The sequence below is a fragment of the Teleopsis dalmanni genome, chromosome 1 (genome assembly GCF_002237135.1).
Source record: "Teleopsis dalmanni isolate 2A chromosome 1, ASM223713v2, whole genome shotgun sequence".
Classification (NCBI taxonomy): Eukaryota; Metazoa; Arthropoda; class Insecta; order Diptera; family Diopsidae; genus Teleopsis; species Teleopsis dalmanni.
Window position 1 is genome coordinate 37,469,552 of NC_051846.1, and position 14,944 is coordinate 37,484,495.

The following is a 14,944-nucleotide window of genomic DNA, read 5'->3' on the forward strand; positions in this document are numbered from 1 at the left end:
AAAAAAAAACATTTTCAAAAACTTAAGAACAATAATAATTATTTAAAGCAATAATATAAAGAAAATAATGTATAAAGTAAAATTTATATTTCAAATAACGTATAGTTGGAGAAAATTGTTAAAGAATAAAAATTATTGGCAGCTTTATATAGCAAATAATATTCTACTGTTAGGAAACATTTAGGTAGGGTGCACACCAAATTGTATTGAGGTGTTAAATTGTTTTAATAAATTGATTAGTATGTAGTGCAACTGTTTTTTTTTGTTTACGTATTTGCGAAGGCTATATTTAAAGTTATATAACTAAAATTACAATAAGTCCGTTGTTAATAAACGATTTTAAAAATAACTTTCACTATAAAAATGAATAGGGTATACATTTTATGTGGTATTGTATTGCATTACATTGTAATTACGCTTATTATTTACATTACATTATTATAATTTACATTATACGGAGCGATATTAACCGATACAACACTTAAGTAATTTTTTAAGATTAATTTTGTTGCTAAACTTATGTAGAAAAGCGAAATAAACATTTTGAAAAGTAATACAACATTATTTGGGTATTTACAAATTACATATAATTTGCTACTTGGTATTAAAAATAAATTGCCCATGTAAACGTAAAATATAGCATTTTAATCCTAAATTTTCTTCAAGTTCTGGAAATTGTGTTATTTTAAAAATAAAAATAAAAATCTATTTTTTATCAAAAGACATAAAAATGAGAAACAAAATTTATATAAAGTGATTGAGCTAAACAAACATTGCTCAGTAATTAAATAATCGGTAAAACTATAAAATTACCGTTATACTGGATTCTAGACACTAGAGTTTTGTTTGTTATTAAGTATAATTCATTTTTGTTATATTGGACTCACACGAGAGTTTTGTTTGTAATTTTAGCTGTCAAAAATTTTCATTTTTTATTGGTAGCAACAGCAATTGACAGCTAAAAGTACAAACGAAACTCTCATATGAATGCAGATGATATTGTTTATCGAAAACTGAAAAAATTATCAAACCTGACACCTCGGTAATTCTTTAACACGGTAACGTTGTTATCACACAAAAACAAATACCGAGCACTTTTGAATACCGCGGATGGTATACTGTGTAAACAGATTTTAACAAATTGAGCTAATTACTAACTAATTGAGCTAATTGAACTAATTACTACTCATGCTGTGTGAATTGGGCTTAAGCTACATTGAATCAAAAGTATTGCCAATCCAGCTTTATGATTGGTTATTTAAGTTCAATATTACATCATTCAAAGCTGATGTCGACTTCATTTTCTTTCCTATAAACCAATGGTTAAATATATTTTAAATGAAATTTGATTTTAAGGAACAGAGCAAAATTATATTTATTACTTGAGCTGTATGGATAAGACTTAAGCTGTAGTGAATCAAAAATGTTGTCAATCTAGGTATATAATTGGATATGCATAGAATTAACATTTGCATTCATTCAAAATAGAATAAATAGAATTTATTTTTTTTTAATGTGAATCATTTGTTTAATTTTAAAAGAATCAAATTGAAATGAAAAATTTGTATTTCGAGTAAATGAAAGTTATTTCATTACAAATTCTTATGCAAACAATGAAAATTTTAAATTTTAATATCTTAGGATTGACTCAGTGAAAAAATATATCAGAGACAGAGCTCTAAAATTATTCACTAAAGTTGATATGCTACTTAACCCCGCCCTAACAATCCTCAAGTCCACTTCTGGACTCTCAGGAAGATATGCTGATTTAAGTTCCGACATCAACTAAAAGATAAATAAATGATATGATTTTTTTAGCCTAGTTAAAGCCTAGTGTGGGGTAGAGATAAGCCCCCCAGCCATTATAGAGTAAACGTGCGTAATTTCACTAACTCAAGAAGAAGAAGAAAAATTTTAATTTTAGTATTAAAGTAAGCATAACATTTGCTGTCAAAATTAAAAGAGCAATATAAAATTAAATAATATTTCGTAGATAAAAATGTAATAACAAAAAATAAAAATTAAAAGCATTTATAAAAAAAATTTGTCTGTTTGGCATAATATCGAAATTTTAGCAAAATTAAAAATGGAAGCAGATAGTTGGCAGGTAAATTATGTATAGATATATTATGACACTTTACTTAATTAACTTTTGTTAGAACCTCCCCTTGCGTACAGTACTGTATGAATGGCTTGCTAAAAATATTAATTTAGAGGCACCATCACGGTGTGCAACTATTATCGGTTATATTGGTATTGCTTTAATCGTCTGGTACTTAATTCTCTGGGTGGCACGTGTGATTTTGTCTATTGTTTGGCCATTAGTGCTGGTTGCTACAGCAGTGGTAAGTATCTTTTAATCATTTTCACATATTTATTGTAATTAATTTTTTTTATTAATTTTGCAAAAAAGGTCTTGTTGCGTATGATTCGTGATGGAGAATCAGAAAATCTTAAGGAAGCAATACTACATTATATAGAGTTAATTGCACGTTTTGTGGTAAGAAATTATTTTCAAAATATTTTTTAGTGAGATAAATAAGAGACGAAATCTATGTTTACAATTTAGAACGCTAGGCAATTTATAAGTTTTCTATATGACTTACTCCGAGCGCTGTTTGAATGACGAAACCATTGTAATAATAAAAATTTCAAATGTATAAAAATCAAAATCATTATAGCCATGGAAAAAACTGTAACCTGAATATCCAATTTTGTTCGAATAATAAAAAACAAAATTAATATAAAATAGTAACTACACTAAAATTGCTATTGTATAAAATCAAAATTGCTACGTAAATAATATTTGAAAATTTGTGAAAAATTATTAACTATTTTTTGTTCGCCATGCCGGTAGCTGTACGCTTGATTGAAGTTCTTACTTTGGTGACCCTCCTAGGACTGTTAACTGGCTTTTCCATATTTATAGTTCTAGTACAGCGTGCCTTTTGTCTAGTCTTGTTTTTACTTAATGTGAGTATTTGCACATATATATATATTTACATATAAATCAAGAATTGCAAATACTAAATATATTTTTTTAGCCACTAACACGGATTGTCGGCAGTATCTTATACGCTTCGGAAAAAATTATAGTTGGCACGTTGATGAGTATTTTAAATCTTACTAGTGTCTTGGGCTCATCTAATCGGAACTGATGCTAGCTTGGTGAACACACTTTTACCTTTTCCGTTGCTATAAGAGTAAACATTTTTTAAATTTTTATTGTTACTCTTATTAAAAATATATTTCAGATAGGAGAATGGAGAATGGATATAGGAGATGCTTCCCAATATTAGATACTTAACAATCTGAAGTGGGTTAATGAAAATGAAGTCATGTAGCGGTTAAAAAATTGCTTTGATTTGAACTATATACTAATTTAGACCGCACGTCTTAAACCATCTATTTTTATAAATGCTTTAAAATAAACAGAGTCTAAAATAGTATAATTAAGAAATTTTATTTCAAATCAGTATTGATATTGTAGTATCAGAAAGCAGTTATTTACAAACTCACATTGTAAATTGTATCTTATATAATCCGTACTAGTAAAAATATGAACGATGTGATCCTATATAAACTATTGTATCTACTTAATATATACATTAGTTTATGTGCACTTCTTATCTATAAAATATTAGCGAAATAAAATTATTAAATATTGACATGAATTAATTATTTAGATATGATTAAAAAATATATAACACATACATATATATATTAATGATTTCAGATATTAAATTTCAGTAATTGGAACGTATATTAGACGGGGGACCACGTAACACTTGATAAAATACATTTTGTTTTTCATTTAAATTTTTGTTTTGTGGTGGTACCAGACACAACACACTAGGAGGACTCGATTGTTTCATTGCCACTGAAAATTTGTTGACGAAAATAGTGCTATAATAAAGCTACGCGCATTTAAAATTTCTGCTATAGAAAAAGTAATATAATTCTCTTGACCTATGTAAGATTATTATAAGGTAGTTAAAGTTAAATTAGACACACAAGGTATATTGAAATAATTCCGAAGAACCAAGTTATTGTACCTGTTTTTCAGGCAATTAATTGATTGAATTCAGCCTCTATATATTTTTATCTCCTTTTTGTTATATATGGTATTTTGCAAATATAATTATTTCAAGTTCTCTCCATATTTCCAGTTTTAATCGGTATTATGTTTTATATATGTTCAAATGACATAAGCTGTTCCTAAGTCTTAACGTAAAATAACCTGATAATTAAAATGTATCGTTTTGGTGTCCCATTCGGGCTGATCAAAATCCTTGGCAGCTTCCTGAGTGAGAGGTCTTTCCGTGTAAGAATACACAGTACCATCTCATCAATCCGAAGGATAGAAGCCGGTGTACCTCAACGATCGCGGCTGTCTCCCTTGTTGTACCACATCTTTACGTTTGATATCCCAAGGCTAAGTCCCTCAGTGCTAACATTATACGCAGATAACACATGCATGTTATATTCCGATAAACATGCTAGAAATATAACCAACACGTTGCAGGACCATGTTAATCTCTTCCTAAAATTCTTCAAGAAATGAAAAATAATAACGAGAAAACTAAAGCCCTGTTTATAACTCATAACCACAGGCAGCATCCACCAAGAGTGAGAGTTGGTGACATTGCAATTAATTATGACAGCATCAAATACCTTGGAATCACATTTGATAAGCGGTTTACTTGGCACAAGCACATACAAGTCAAAAGAAGTAATTGCGCAAAAACACTGCACTGCTTACAACCACTTCTCAAACACAATAACCTTAGTGTGAAGAACAGAAAGCTGATCTGCAGCCAGTTAATCAGACCAGCACTATTCTATGGGTGTCTCGCATATAGCAAAGCTCCAAACTCTTCTATCCAGAAGCTGCAAGTTGCTTAAAGTCAGGCTCTCCGAAGACTTTTCAAAGTGTCTTGGTACATCCACACAAATAACATGCTAAGAGACCTTAGAATAGAACCGATCAAAAATTACATAAAGGACAGAGCCTTGAAGCTATTTCCGCAATCCGACAGGCTACGCAGATGTTAGATCAGTCATCGAATAAACACGAAGCTTTTGAGGAATACCTAAATTAGTCAATGAGAAGGGTGGGACTCTGGAGAAACCTCTCAGCTATCAAAGGGTATAAGTGCCGAATGAAGAAGTTTTTATTTTCACTAATAATGTTATAAACTATAATTTATGTCATATGAAGCAGTTTATTTAATTTAGAGCGCTAAATTCGATTTACCATACAAAGAATTTCTATGCTTTTTAACTTAATTAAGAATAAATCAAAGGTAATTACACCAAAAATGTCGAATGCAACATTGCAAAATATATTTCCCAAAAGGGAAATTATACAAATATGACTTATTCGACACATGAAGCAAAATGCAAAGAAATAAAAAATATATAAGAGGTAAAAAATTTTTAAAATGTTTGTTCTTTATAAATAAATATTATACACAAAATTTTTTGCATTTTTTTACTCTTTCCATGATCATTGATCAATTAATTAATTTCTGCTAACAATACAAAACTAAATATTATCTGCTAACAATTGGAATGTAAACAAACTTTCTGACACATAAAAGCTCTTTCACATGCATAAATCAACATTTGCCAATGGAAACGACTAAATCTTAATTTGATTTATATAAGTTGATTTATATGCAGTGGGAACGTGGTACTAGATAATCAACAAATATTAATAATATCTGTTTATATTATAAACTCTAACTCTAAACTCTGTCTCGATAGTAAATTGTTAATATATAAATCAATTTGAAAGCCAATTTAAACTTATGGTATAGAACTGTGGTGTTCTGCGTATAACTCAAATATAGGAAAAATCTAGAGAATACAAAATAAAATTCTCCGACAACCACATACGCTCCATGGTACATCTAAAACAAAAATCTTCACAAAGAACTAAATCTACCAAACGTTGAAGAAGTAATTCGCCAATATACACCTAAATTCTTAGAGAGACTCAAGTCGCATCTAAATCCTTATGCTCGATGTTTATCTTCTGCAACTGTAGTCAACCGGTTTAAAAGAAAACCATTGATAAATATGAATACCCTAACTTAATAGCATATTATGCATGTTAGATTTTTAAGATTCGCAAAATTATTATCAATTTCTATAAATGAAAGATTCAATAAATATATCAATGGAAAAAAAAAATATATAAAATATATACGTATCTTATGATTATATATATAATATATGTATATATAAGAAAAATTCAACCAATGTGATCGAACAAATAAATGTGTAACTTTTTTAAATTTCTACTTTCTAGTCGTTTCTAGTTGATTGTCACAGTTGAAAGCCATAGCTTAATTAAATTCAAAGGAATGGATTAAGCACCAGCATTTCTATATTACACCCTATGGGATTTGATTTATAGACTAGAAAATATGTTAATTTATGATTGACTGTTGATTTGTGTGTTTTTTAATTTTGGATGAGTTTTACATAGAATATAATATATGCCCATTGTTAAATTTATAAATATACTCATATATACATATACTCATGTATAACATATTCATGGTTCCTGACCCACCATTGAATTTAAAATCAATACAATCTATACAACAAATGGAAGGGATGACATATTTATCAAAAACAAGCAACCAACAAGTGTTGTCCACGTCATCAGTGAGCCGTTTTCATAGTGCCTACCGGTATTTAATCAATGGATTAGTTCATATGAATGAGTTGTTCAAAAACCAAAACAATGGAACTTTGGATTGGTGCCATATAATAATATGCCACATGCGTAGAACTTTGTTTATGTTTACATTTCCGCACGGGAGCACGTGTATAAACAACTCCAGATGCCGGTACACGTGCCACTTCAAAAGGTAAACAAAAGCTGTGCGCTTGTGCAGGAATTTAGAAACGCTTGCGCTTTGGAACCCCTGAAGAGTAAAACCATTCTAATTTCGTACCAGGTCTGTTTATCTCTTTGTAACACACTAATGTTTAAAGGCATACCAAATCGACAGCGATTCATCGCCATATTCCCGTGAAAAACAGTATAGAGACAGAAAATTTTCACAAGAAAAATTCCAATAAACTAAAAATATTTCATTTTTTCGGTTTTCTAAGTTCGAAATTTCTAATAATAATAGTATATTTTATACATTGTAGAGTGTGGAGATTAATTAGTTGATTTAAATGAATTTATAAAAGTGCTGGAAATACAAAATTTGTTCAAAGTTTTTATGTGAAACATACGTGAAATCACTGTAAAAGATGAAAAACAATCGAAGAGTTTTTATTTTGAAATCGTTAAATAATCATTTTTAATTTTATTTTTGTGGAAAAAATTAATTAATTAGTGGAAATATGGCTTTAAATTGGTGTGGTCCAGTTTACCTGGCCACACTTTGTTTCTTTTTATTTTATCCAAATGGTGCCAATTTAGTGCCAGGCGAGAGAATCAATTATAATTTGTAAGTCAAATCCCTAAACTTACAAGATTTATTAAATATCGTCATTTTCAAATGCAGAGTGCATTCATGGGCGGATAAACTAGGCATGGAACTGTTTCATTTAGGTGATTTCATCACTAGAAGGAAAGAAGTTCAAGAGGTATGTCCATTATAATGTTGAACGCATACAATTAGAATGTAAGTTAGTGGAGCACTAATTATCGATTTTCCACCCGCCAGATTGGCTTTCTTATGTTGCTATTTTTTTCTCGGTACAGGGCTAATAATTGAAAAAGAATAAAATTGCTAATGGAAATAAGTTTTTAATAATTTTATTTATTTTTAATTTTAATTGAAATTTTTCTAATAAATTCCATTAATTTTTAATAATAAATTTTTATTTATTATTATTATATTTGTTGACATTTTCTAATTGAATTAATTAAATTCAAAAACATCAAACATTTACTTAATGGATTTTCGAAAATAATAAATGCAAGAATTATTTCCAAGACCACTGATGATGGCTATTTGGCAATACTCGAAACAGCTGCATGGTCAGCCCAAAATTCAATTAATTAAATTCAATTTTAATTCAAAATACAATTAATATAAAATGAATTTTTGTTGTTGTAGTTCACTACTATTCGAAAAACCTCTTTATTTCTTTTTTTTTGAAAATATATGACATTGAATATACAAGTATACTGCTAAATAGTTTAGGTTATTTTGGATATATATAGGGTATATATACCCTACAAGAACTCACATATTTAAAAACTCTTGGTATAACCTAAAATGCTTTTAAAATGGAGATCCTGGAGCTGGCCAGTATCTTCAATAAAGCAAGTCCCTAGCAATACAGTAAAAAAGGAGATGTGAGATACTTTTATTGCCGTCACCACAACAACGACAGAAATGATTAAACTGCAGATTAAATCTTCTATCATAGTACTTTTAGCATAAAAGAACGCTGTAAATATATATAAATTTTATATATATCGTTAAAAGTATAGTTTTCAAATACGAAATTTTGTAAACAACACACAATACATCTAACTACACTTAATAATTAGATGTCCCAGTAACATCCAGTAACATTATCTTTTGTTTAAAAGACTGTTAAGTAGTTAAGAGGAATGTAACTGTGTGCTTTATAACACTGTGACGCACTAAATTATATTTCTGTATTATTCAAAGTCTAGAAAATTATTTCCTTAGATGTATATAAGCAGATATTGAATACTATATAGAGCACATATAGAGTAATTCATTTCGTGGTGTTGATTTGACTGCACTATTTTAGTGATTGTTTTAGTAATTCTGTTTATTGAACAGAATTATTACCTAAGATATTATATATTTAGCATTAAAATATTGAAAACTTAAAATATTGAATTATCTTCGATGATGAAGCTTATCTAAATATGTCTACAAATAAAATTCCCGTAACCGGGGCTGTAAATATCTAACAGTTATTAATCAAAAGATCATTACATTTACAAAAAGTCAGATTGTATGTATATAAGTATATATTTCGATGATTCACAAGATTGTTGCGGCTGTGTGCATATTGTATATGATTAAGTTATTTACCTGAAGGGTGCCACGATTTTTCACACTTTTTATAAGCGCTGCACTCGGCATACATAAAGGAAATATTTGGCAATATTTAATCCAATTCCAAACGAGTTTTTGGGCAGCTTCGTAACCGTAAACGAAAAATGGATTCATCACAGTACATCATGGAAAAGAAGACCAACCTATTGGAAAAATGCTAGACTATATGTATTGAGCTGAAAGAAAACTATGATGAGAAAAAAAATGTAATCTTTAATGGCATTATAGTGGCATTATATTATATTAATGGCATTATATAAAAAAAACAATTGTGATGAGAAATAAAATACTTTTTTGTTAAAAAAAATATCTTTTATATGAAAAGTTACTGCATTATTTAACTGCTTTCGCAGCTCCCAGCAATAATTTTTTAATACTCCTTTCTGTAGATCTTGTATAATCACAATCTTTGCATTTTATCTTTCGTTTTATGACATCTACATTTATATACGCCATTGTAGAAAAGACAAAAGACTTAAGTGTTTCAAGGAATTTTCGCAGAGCATTTTCGATATTTTTATAGTGAAAAATTTCCGATTATATTAGTTTTTTTGCCTATACGCTAGATAAACGTTATATTGGAGGTCTTCTGTATTATATTATTTAGTTAGACAAGCACTTATAAGTATCTTCTAATTAACATACATTCAAATCACATAAATTTTAATAATTTATTTAACATATCATGTAAACATTTCCTATTACTAAGTTCTTATTTAAACTTTTGCTTCCAAAATTGCTCACACACATTGCGATTACTAGAGTTTTAAACAAGCTCAAGTGGTCTCTAGATCTGGTGCTAAAATTGTTGAAAACATGGCAAATGAAATCGAAATGATGATGGATCTAAAAATCAGCGCTGTAAAGGTAATTATATCTAATGGAATAATATATAATATAAATATATAATTTATATCTAACTATATATAGTTTAATATAAATATATTATTTAACTTATTTTAAAATTAAAATTAAATTAGCGCATTATGGACACAGCGGAAAATACTGCACTATCACATCAGCATTTGAAAGGCGATAAATTTTTTTCCTATTACAATTCCAAAGAAATGATAGAGCCGCATGAGCCAAGTCCAACAGCACCGCCACGTGAACTAGATGATGCTGGGGAGCCAAAAATATTTGTACCGCCAAAAGAAATAGTGCTTACACCCAAAACTGAGTTTTTTAATATGGCAGTGAACTTAAGCGTCAGTTCAGTGCATGTACCGACGAATGTATTTGACCGAGGTTTGGATTAGTTTTTTCAATACTCTTTCAATAATATTATAAACATCTCTAATGCTTTAACACGCACCGAATATATATGAATATACATATGATGAAGGATGTAAAATTGTTAAGCAATCGATTAATATTGAAATTTCCAATAATATTATAATCGTATGATGATCTATATGTACATAGTACATATATAGTACATAGTTGTTGAAGAACTAACTTTAATAAAAAATTATTTTACATCCTTTAAATCTGCAGCTTAAGTCAATGCACGCTACTTCCATCATTCATTTCATTAAATATTGCACATTCGTATGCAATTGAAACTGAATTTTTCCAGAAATAATTGTATGAATATTTTTAATGCCAGATATGTACCTAAATATTTTAAAAATGCATAAAAATAGACATGCAAAATGTTCTGTACAAATTCGGTACCTTTATGTGCCATTATACCTTTATAGCACTCATTCGATGACAATATCTTGTGCATCAATTTTATATTATATTGTATCACATTATATATATTATATGGACATATTATATTGTATGTTGTAGATTGGCTAACGAAAACGTGAAAATTAATTTTAATTATAATAAAATTATTTGTTTTCTTTTTTTCTTTCAAAACAAAACAAATCACTTTCCATGTTCCAATATTGATTGCGAATTCATGAATACTATAAACCATTTGACACATTACATCGACATCATTTTATCATTATAATTGGAATAAAATCGATCAAAATTAATATGATATATTCATCAATTCATTAGCGTTGGATGTTATAAAGGGTATACAATGGTCGGAAAATTTGGATCAAATATTTCGTGATAATTACAAAAATGATCCAACGCTTTCATGGCAATTCTTTGGCAGTTCGACCGGCTTTATGCGTCAATTCCCGGCATCGAAATGGAAAACGGAACCGGTTGATTTATATGATTGCCGGTTGCGTTCATGGTTTATAGAAGCAGCAACAAGTCCAAAGGATATTATTATCCTTATGGACGGTTCAGGCTCAATGAAAGGACAGAGGCTAGATATCGCAAAGCATGTTGTAAATACAATACTTGATACATTAGGTACAAATGACTTTGTGAACATCTTCACCTTTAACGAAGAAGTCCTGCCTGTTGTTGATTGTTTTGAGGATGCACTTGTTCAAGTATATATTTTAACTATATATTTATTAAATTACTTTTATGTTTATTTTGATATATTTCAAATTGAATTTATCTTATTTATCTTTATTTTTTATATATTAAATTATTTCAATTATTATTTTATTATATTTTTCTTACAACAATAGTAGTCTTATTTTAATAGTGAATCGGGTTAACTACTTTAGGACAATTAAATAAATGATTTTTGTGTGAAGAAATGATAAAAAATTCAAACAAGTACAACTTATACTTATATATACTATATATGTACTAAAAAATATTAGGTCCTATTAATTTTATATACGGAATGCTTCAATCAACGTGCTTTAGCTTTGAAAGATGATATCTTGATTTGAAAAATCCAAAAAGTCATATGAATAGGGTGGTTAATTTCATTATTGACGAAGATACAGGATGTCAAATAGTCGTACATGTGAAAAGATCTTATATCAAAAAGTTGCTATAGTTTTAAAAACTAATATCCGGAATTTGTTTCATATATATATACTTTATGTGGTATATTTTCATATTTAAATAGATTTATAAGTTGTGGTCGGTCAAAGTTGATTTTTGTATAAATACCATTTTTGGGTAAATGTTATTTTTCTTAAAATTCATTCTAAAAAAAAGACTCTCATCTCATATTAAAAAAATGACCAAAATTAATAGCATGTACTATGATGTTATTAATGATATAAATATTTTTAATGGAAAATAATAAATAAATTCTAAACAAGTATGGTTAAATTAAGTATGTAGAGTATTGCTTACCTCAAATTACAGTATTTTATATACAAGTATTATGATATGATATATATTGACTACTATATAGTCCATTTCACTAAGAAAGGTCATTGAACATTAACAAATTACTCACTAAAAAATTGGTGAAACCGCGGTTAACCATTTTCCCAATATATTATGTTTTATTTTTTTTAGAAAAATATTGGTGTCGGTCTTTGCTAAAATAGTTTTGAAGATTTTACCGCTCTCACTAATATACTTTGAATATATTTTAGCTCCATGGGTTAGAGCTCCATATTTTTAGCTCTTAACCCAAGATGTATAGCTCCATACGTTTTGGGTTAAGAAACATTGCTATAGAGTTTTAAACATTTTTAAAATATATTAAATTCAAACATAACCCTTAATATCATAAACTAGAATACTTCTTCGGTGAACGTACTAGCATTGTACTACTTCTAGAAACTCTGAAAAGCTGTGCAAAAAGTTTTATTTTTATTTATTTTTTTTTTAAATCGTTTTTTATATTAAATTTTATTTTTAAAATCAATTGAACGACATTAAATTTTTTTTTTTTTTTTTTAATTAATTGTTTGAAATTATATTTATCATTTTCCCAGTTTTATTTATTATTTTTTTAAATCGTTTTTTATATTAAATTTAATTTTTAAAATCAATTTAACGACATTAAAATTTTTTTTTTTTTTCATTTTAATTTAATATGGTTTTAAATTAATATTTATCATTTCCCAGTTTTATTTATTATTTTTTTAAATCGTTTTTTATATTAAATTTAATTTTTAAAATCAATTTAACGATATTAAATTTTTTTTTTTTTTATTTTTATTTAATATGGTTTTAAATTAATATTTATCATTTCCTAGTGTTTTATTAAAACAAACCCTTTTATTTTTAATGCATACTTCTCGATCAAATGCTTTACTATTTACGTACCTATTCGGTAATATAAAAAAAAATTGGCTTAATATATATGAAATTAAAAAAAAAAGGCAAATCTTGCTAATATTCGAGAACTAAAAGAGAAAATTGAAGATTTTAAACCCAAATCGATTGCCAATTTCACTGCGGCATTGACAAAAGCCTTTGAAATATTGGAAGATTACAAAGACGGAATTAAAGGAGCACAATGCAATCAAGCAATTATGATAATCAGCGATGGAGCACCGTTTAGTTATGAAGAAGTTTTCGACCAATTTAATGGGCGAGAGCTGCCCTTTAAACCAGTTCGCGTATTCACATATTTAATTGGTAAAGAAGTTGCCGATGTGAAAGATATAAAATGGATGGCATGCGCTAATCAGGGTTATTATGTACACCTGAGCGATATGGCTGAAGTACGAGAAATGGTATTAAATTACATACCAGTTATGGCAAGGCCATTAGTATTAGGTCGGCATGAGCATCCAGTAATTTGGACGCAAGTATACGCAGATGTAGTGGTAAGTGAAATGAATTAAAGTAATAGATACTTTTCAAAAAAGTATTTTAACTTTGTAACAATAACAGTTTTGGAAGTGTAGTGATAGTATAAAGAGTGCAAATATAATTAATAAATGTATTGTATTTCTATTTATTACATTGTACAATTTTATATAGGATATGAAGATGTCAGATTGGCTGTGGGAAATGAAGCAATGTGACGATCAACGTGATGATGTTTTAGAATATCGCAGAGTAAGATATCGTATGCTAGAACCCGATGAGGTACATCGAAGAGATATCAGGCGAAAGAAACAGGTTAATATTAATAAAAATAAATTGTTTTCAATATTTATATTTATAAGTAATATATTTATATTATATTTTTTTACTATACTATAGTTTTTATTTCTTTTTGATTTATATGTCTGTTATAATGTTCTCGTTATCAAATTATAAAAAATTAATAAATATATAGTAATTTTTTAAAATTTGAAATTAATAGTATTATTTATTTTGATTAATTTTAATTTTAGGCTTGGAATCAACCAATCGATTCAGATGTATATCAATTTATGATAACAGTGTCAATGCCCGTTTTTGATCGACGTGAAAATGCGGTAAGATTAAAAAGGATCTAAAATTTTCATTAGAAGAGAACGATAGATTCATATTCTATATATATATATATATATGTATACATAAATATATATAAATATATATGTATGTATATATATATAAATAATTTATATAAGTCATTAAGTTCATCTACAATAAATTCTAACCTTTGTTTGTAAGAGGTTTTCTTAAGTATCATTAACACAATTTTTATTAATGACAATTGAATTTTATGTAAAAATGAAAACTACACACAAATATTACCAGAATTTCACCGAAGAGGTTTTAATAAATGAAGCACTTTGGGAGTTGCAAACACGTGAGGTACAAACAACTAAATTAAACCAAAACTAGAAAGTATAATAAAATTGTTGCTGATATAATGTAAACGATTTGTTCTTGCGCTCTTATATACTTAGTGATGGATTTAGCGTAAAATTGTGCGTTCATACTATAACTAGTAATTAAACTATAGCGATTGATGACTAAACTATAAATGAGTACTTACACAAATATATTTATAATAAATAGTATTAAAACTTAGTGGCTTTTCGATATAAAAGAAAAAAAAACTAAAACTAAAAACCTATAATCATTAATAATAATATAAATGCATTACAAAAAATCTTAAATTGTTATAATTAAATTTACAACTAATA

At 27.7% G+C, this 14,944-nt stretch overlaps 2 protein-coding genes across 2 annotated transcripts; both read left to right on the forward strand.

Moving 5' to 3' along the window:
* The first annotated feature begins 2,071 nt into the window (after nt 1-2,071).
* On the forward strand, nt 2,072-2,796 carry LOC119668138. The gene is made up of 4 exons (XM_038077544.1): nt 2,072-2,107; nt 2,160-2,345; nt 2,414-2,500; nt 2,570-2,796. The coding sequence occupies exons 1-4, from the start codon at nt 2,087-2,089 to the stop codon at nt 2,624-2,626; spliced, it is 351 nt and encodes a 116-aa protein (XP_037933472.1). The 5' UTR covers nt 2,072-2,086; the 3' UTR covers nt 2,627-2,796.
* A 4,386-nt stretch (nt 2,797-7,182) lies between these two features.
* On the forward strand, nt 7,183-14,639 carry LOC119679699 (voltage-dependent calcium channel subunit alpha-2/delta-4-like). The gene is made up of 9 exons (XM_038092192.1): nt 7,183-7,478; nt 7,536-7,617; nt 9,840-9,944; nt 10,058-10,325; nt 11,094-11,485; nt 13,238-13,687; nt 13,845-13,985; nt 14,204-14,287; nt 14,553-14,639. Exons 1-9 carry the CDS (start codon nt 7,372-7,374, stop codon nt 14,637-14,639), a joined length of 1,716 nt encoding a protein of 571 aa, XP_037948120.1. The 5' UTR covers nt 7,183-7,371.
* The last annotated feature ends 305 nt before the right edge of the window (nt 14,640-14,944 follow it).

Bases quoted from the DNA above. Each gene is read 5' to 3' on its own strand.
- LOC119679699 (XM_038092192.1), top strand. From the start codon at position 7,372: ATGGCTTTAAATTGGTGTGGTCCAGTTTACCTGGCCACACTTTGTTTC. The intron at 10,326-11,093 runs GTTTGGATTAGT...TCAATTCATTAG, and splicing joins GACGAATGTATTTGACCGAG to CGTTGGATGTTATAAAGGGT. The intron at 13,986-14,203 runs GTTAATATTAAT...TTTTAATTTTAG, and splicing joins ATATCAGGCGAAAGAAACAG to GCTTGGAATCAACCAATCGA.
- LOC119668138 (XM_038077544.1), top strand. From the start codon at position 2,087: ATGGAAGCAGATAGTTGGCAG. The intron at 2,108-2,159 runs GTAAATTATGTA...AACTTTTGTTAG, and splicing joins TGGAAGCAGATAGTTGGCAG to AACCTCCCCTTGCGTACAGT. The intron at 2,501-2,569 runs GTAAGAAATTAT...TTTACAATTTAG, and splicing joins AGTTAATTGCACGTTTTGTG to AACGCTAGGCAATTTATAAG.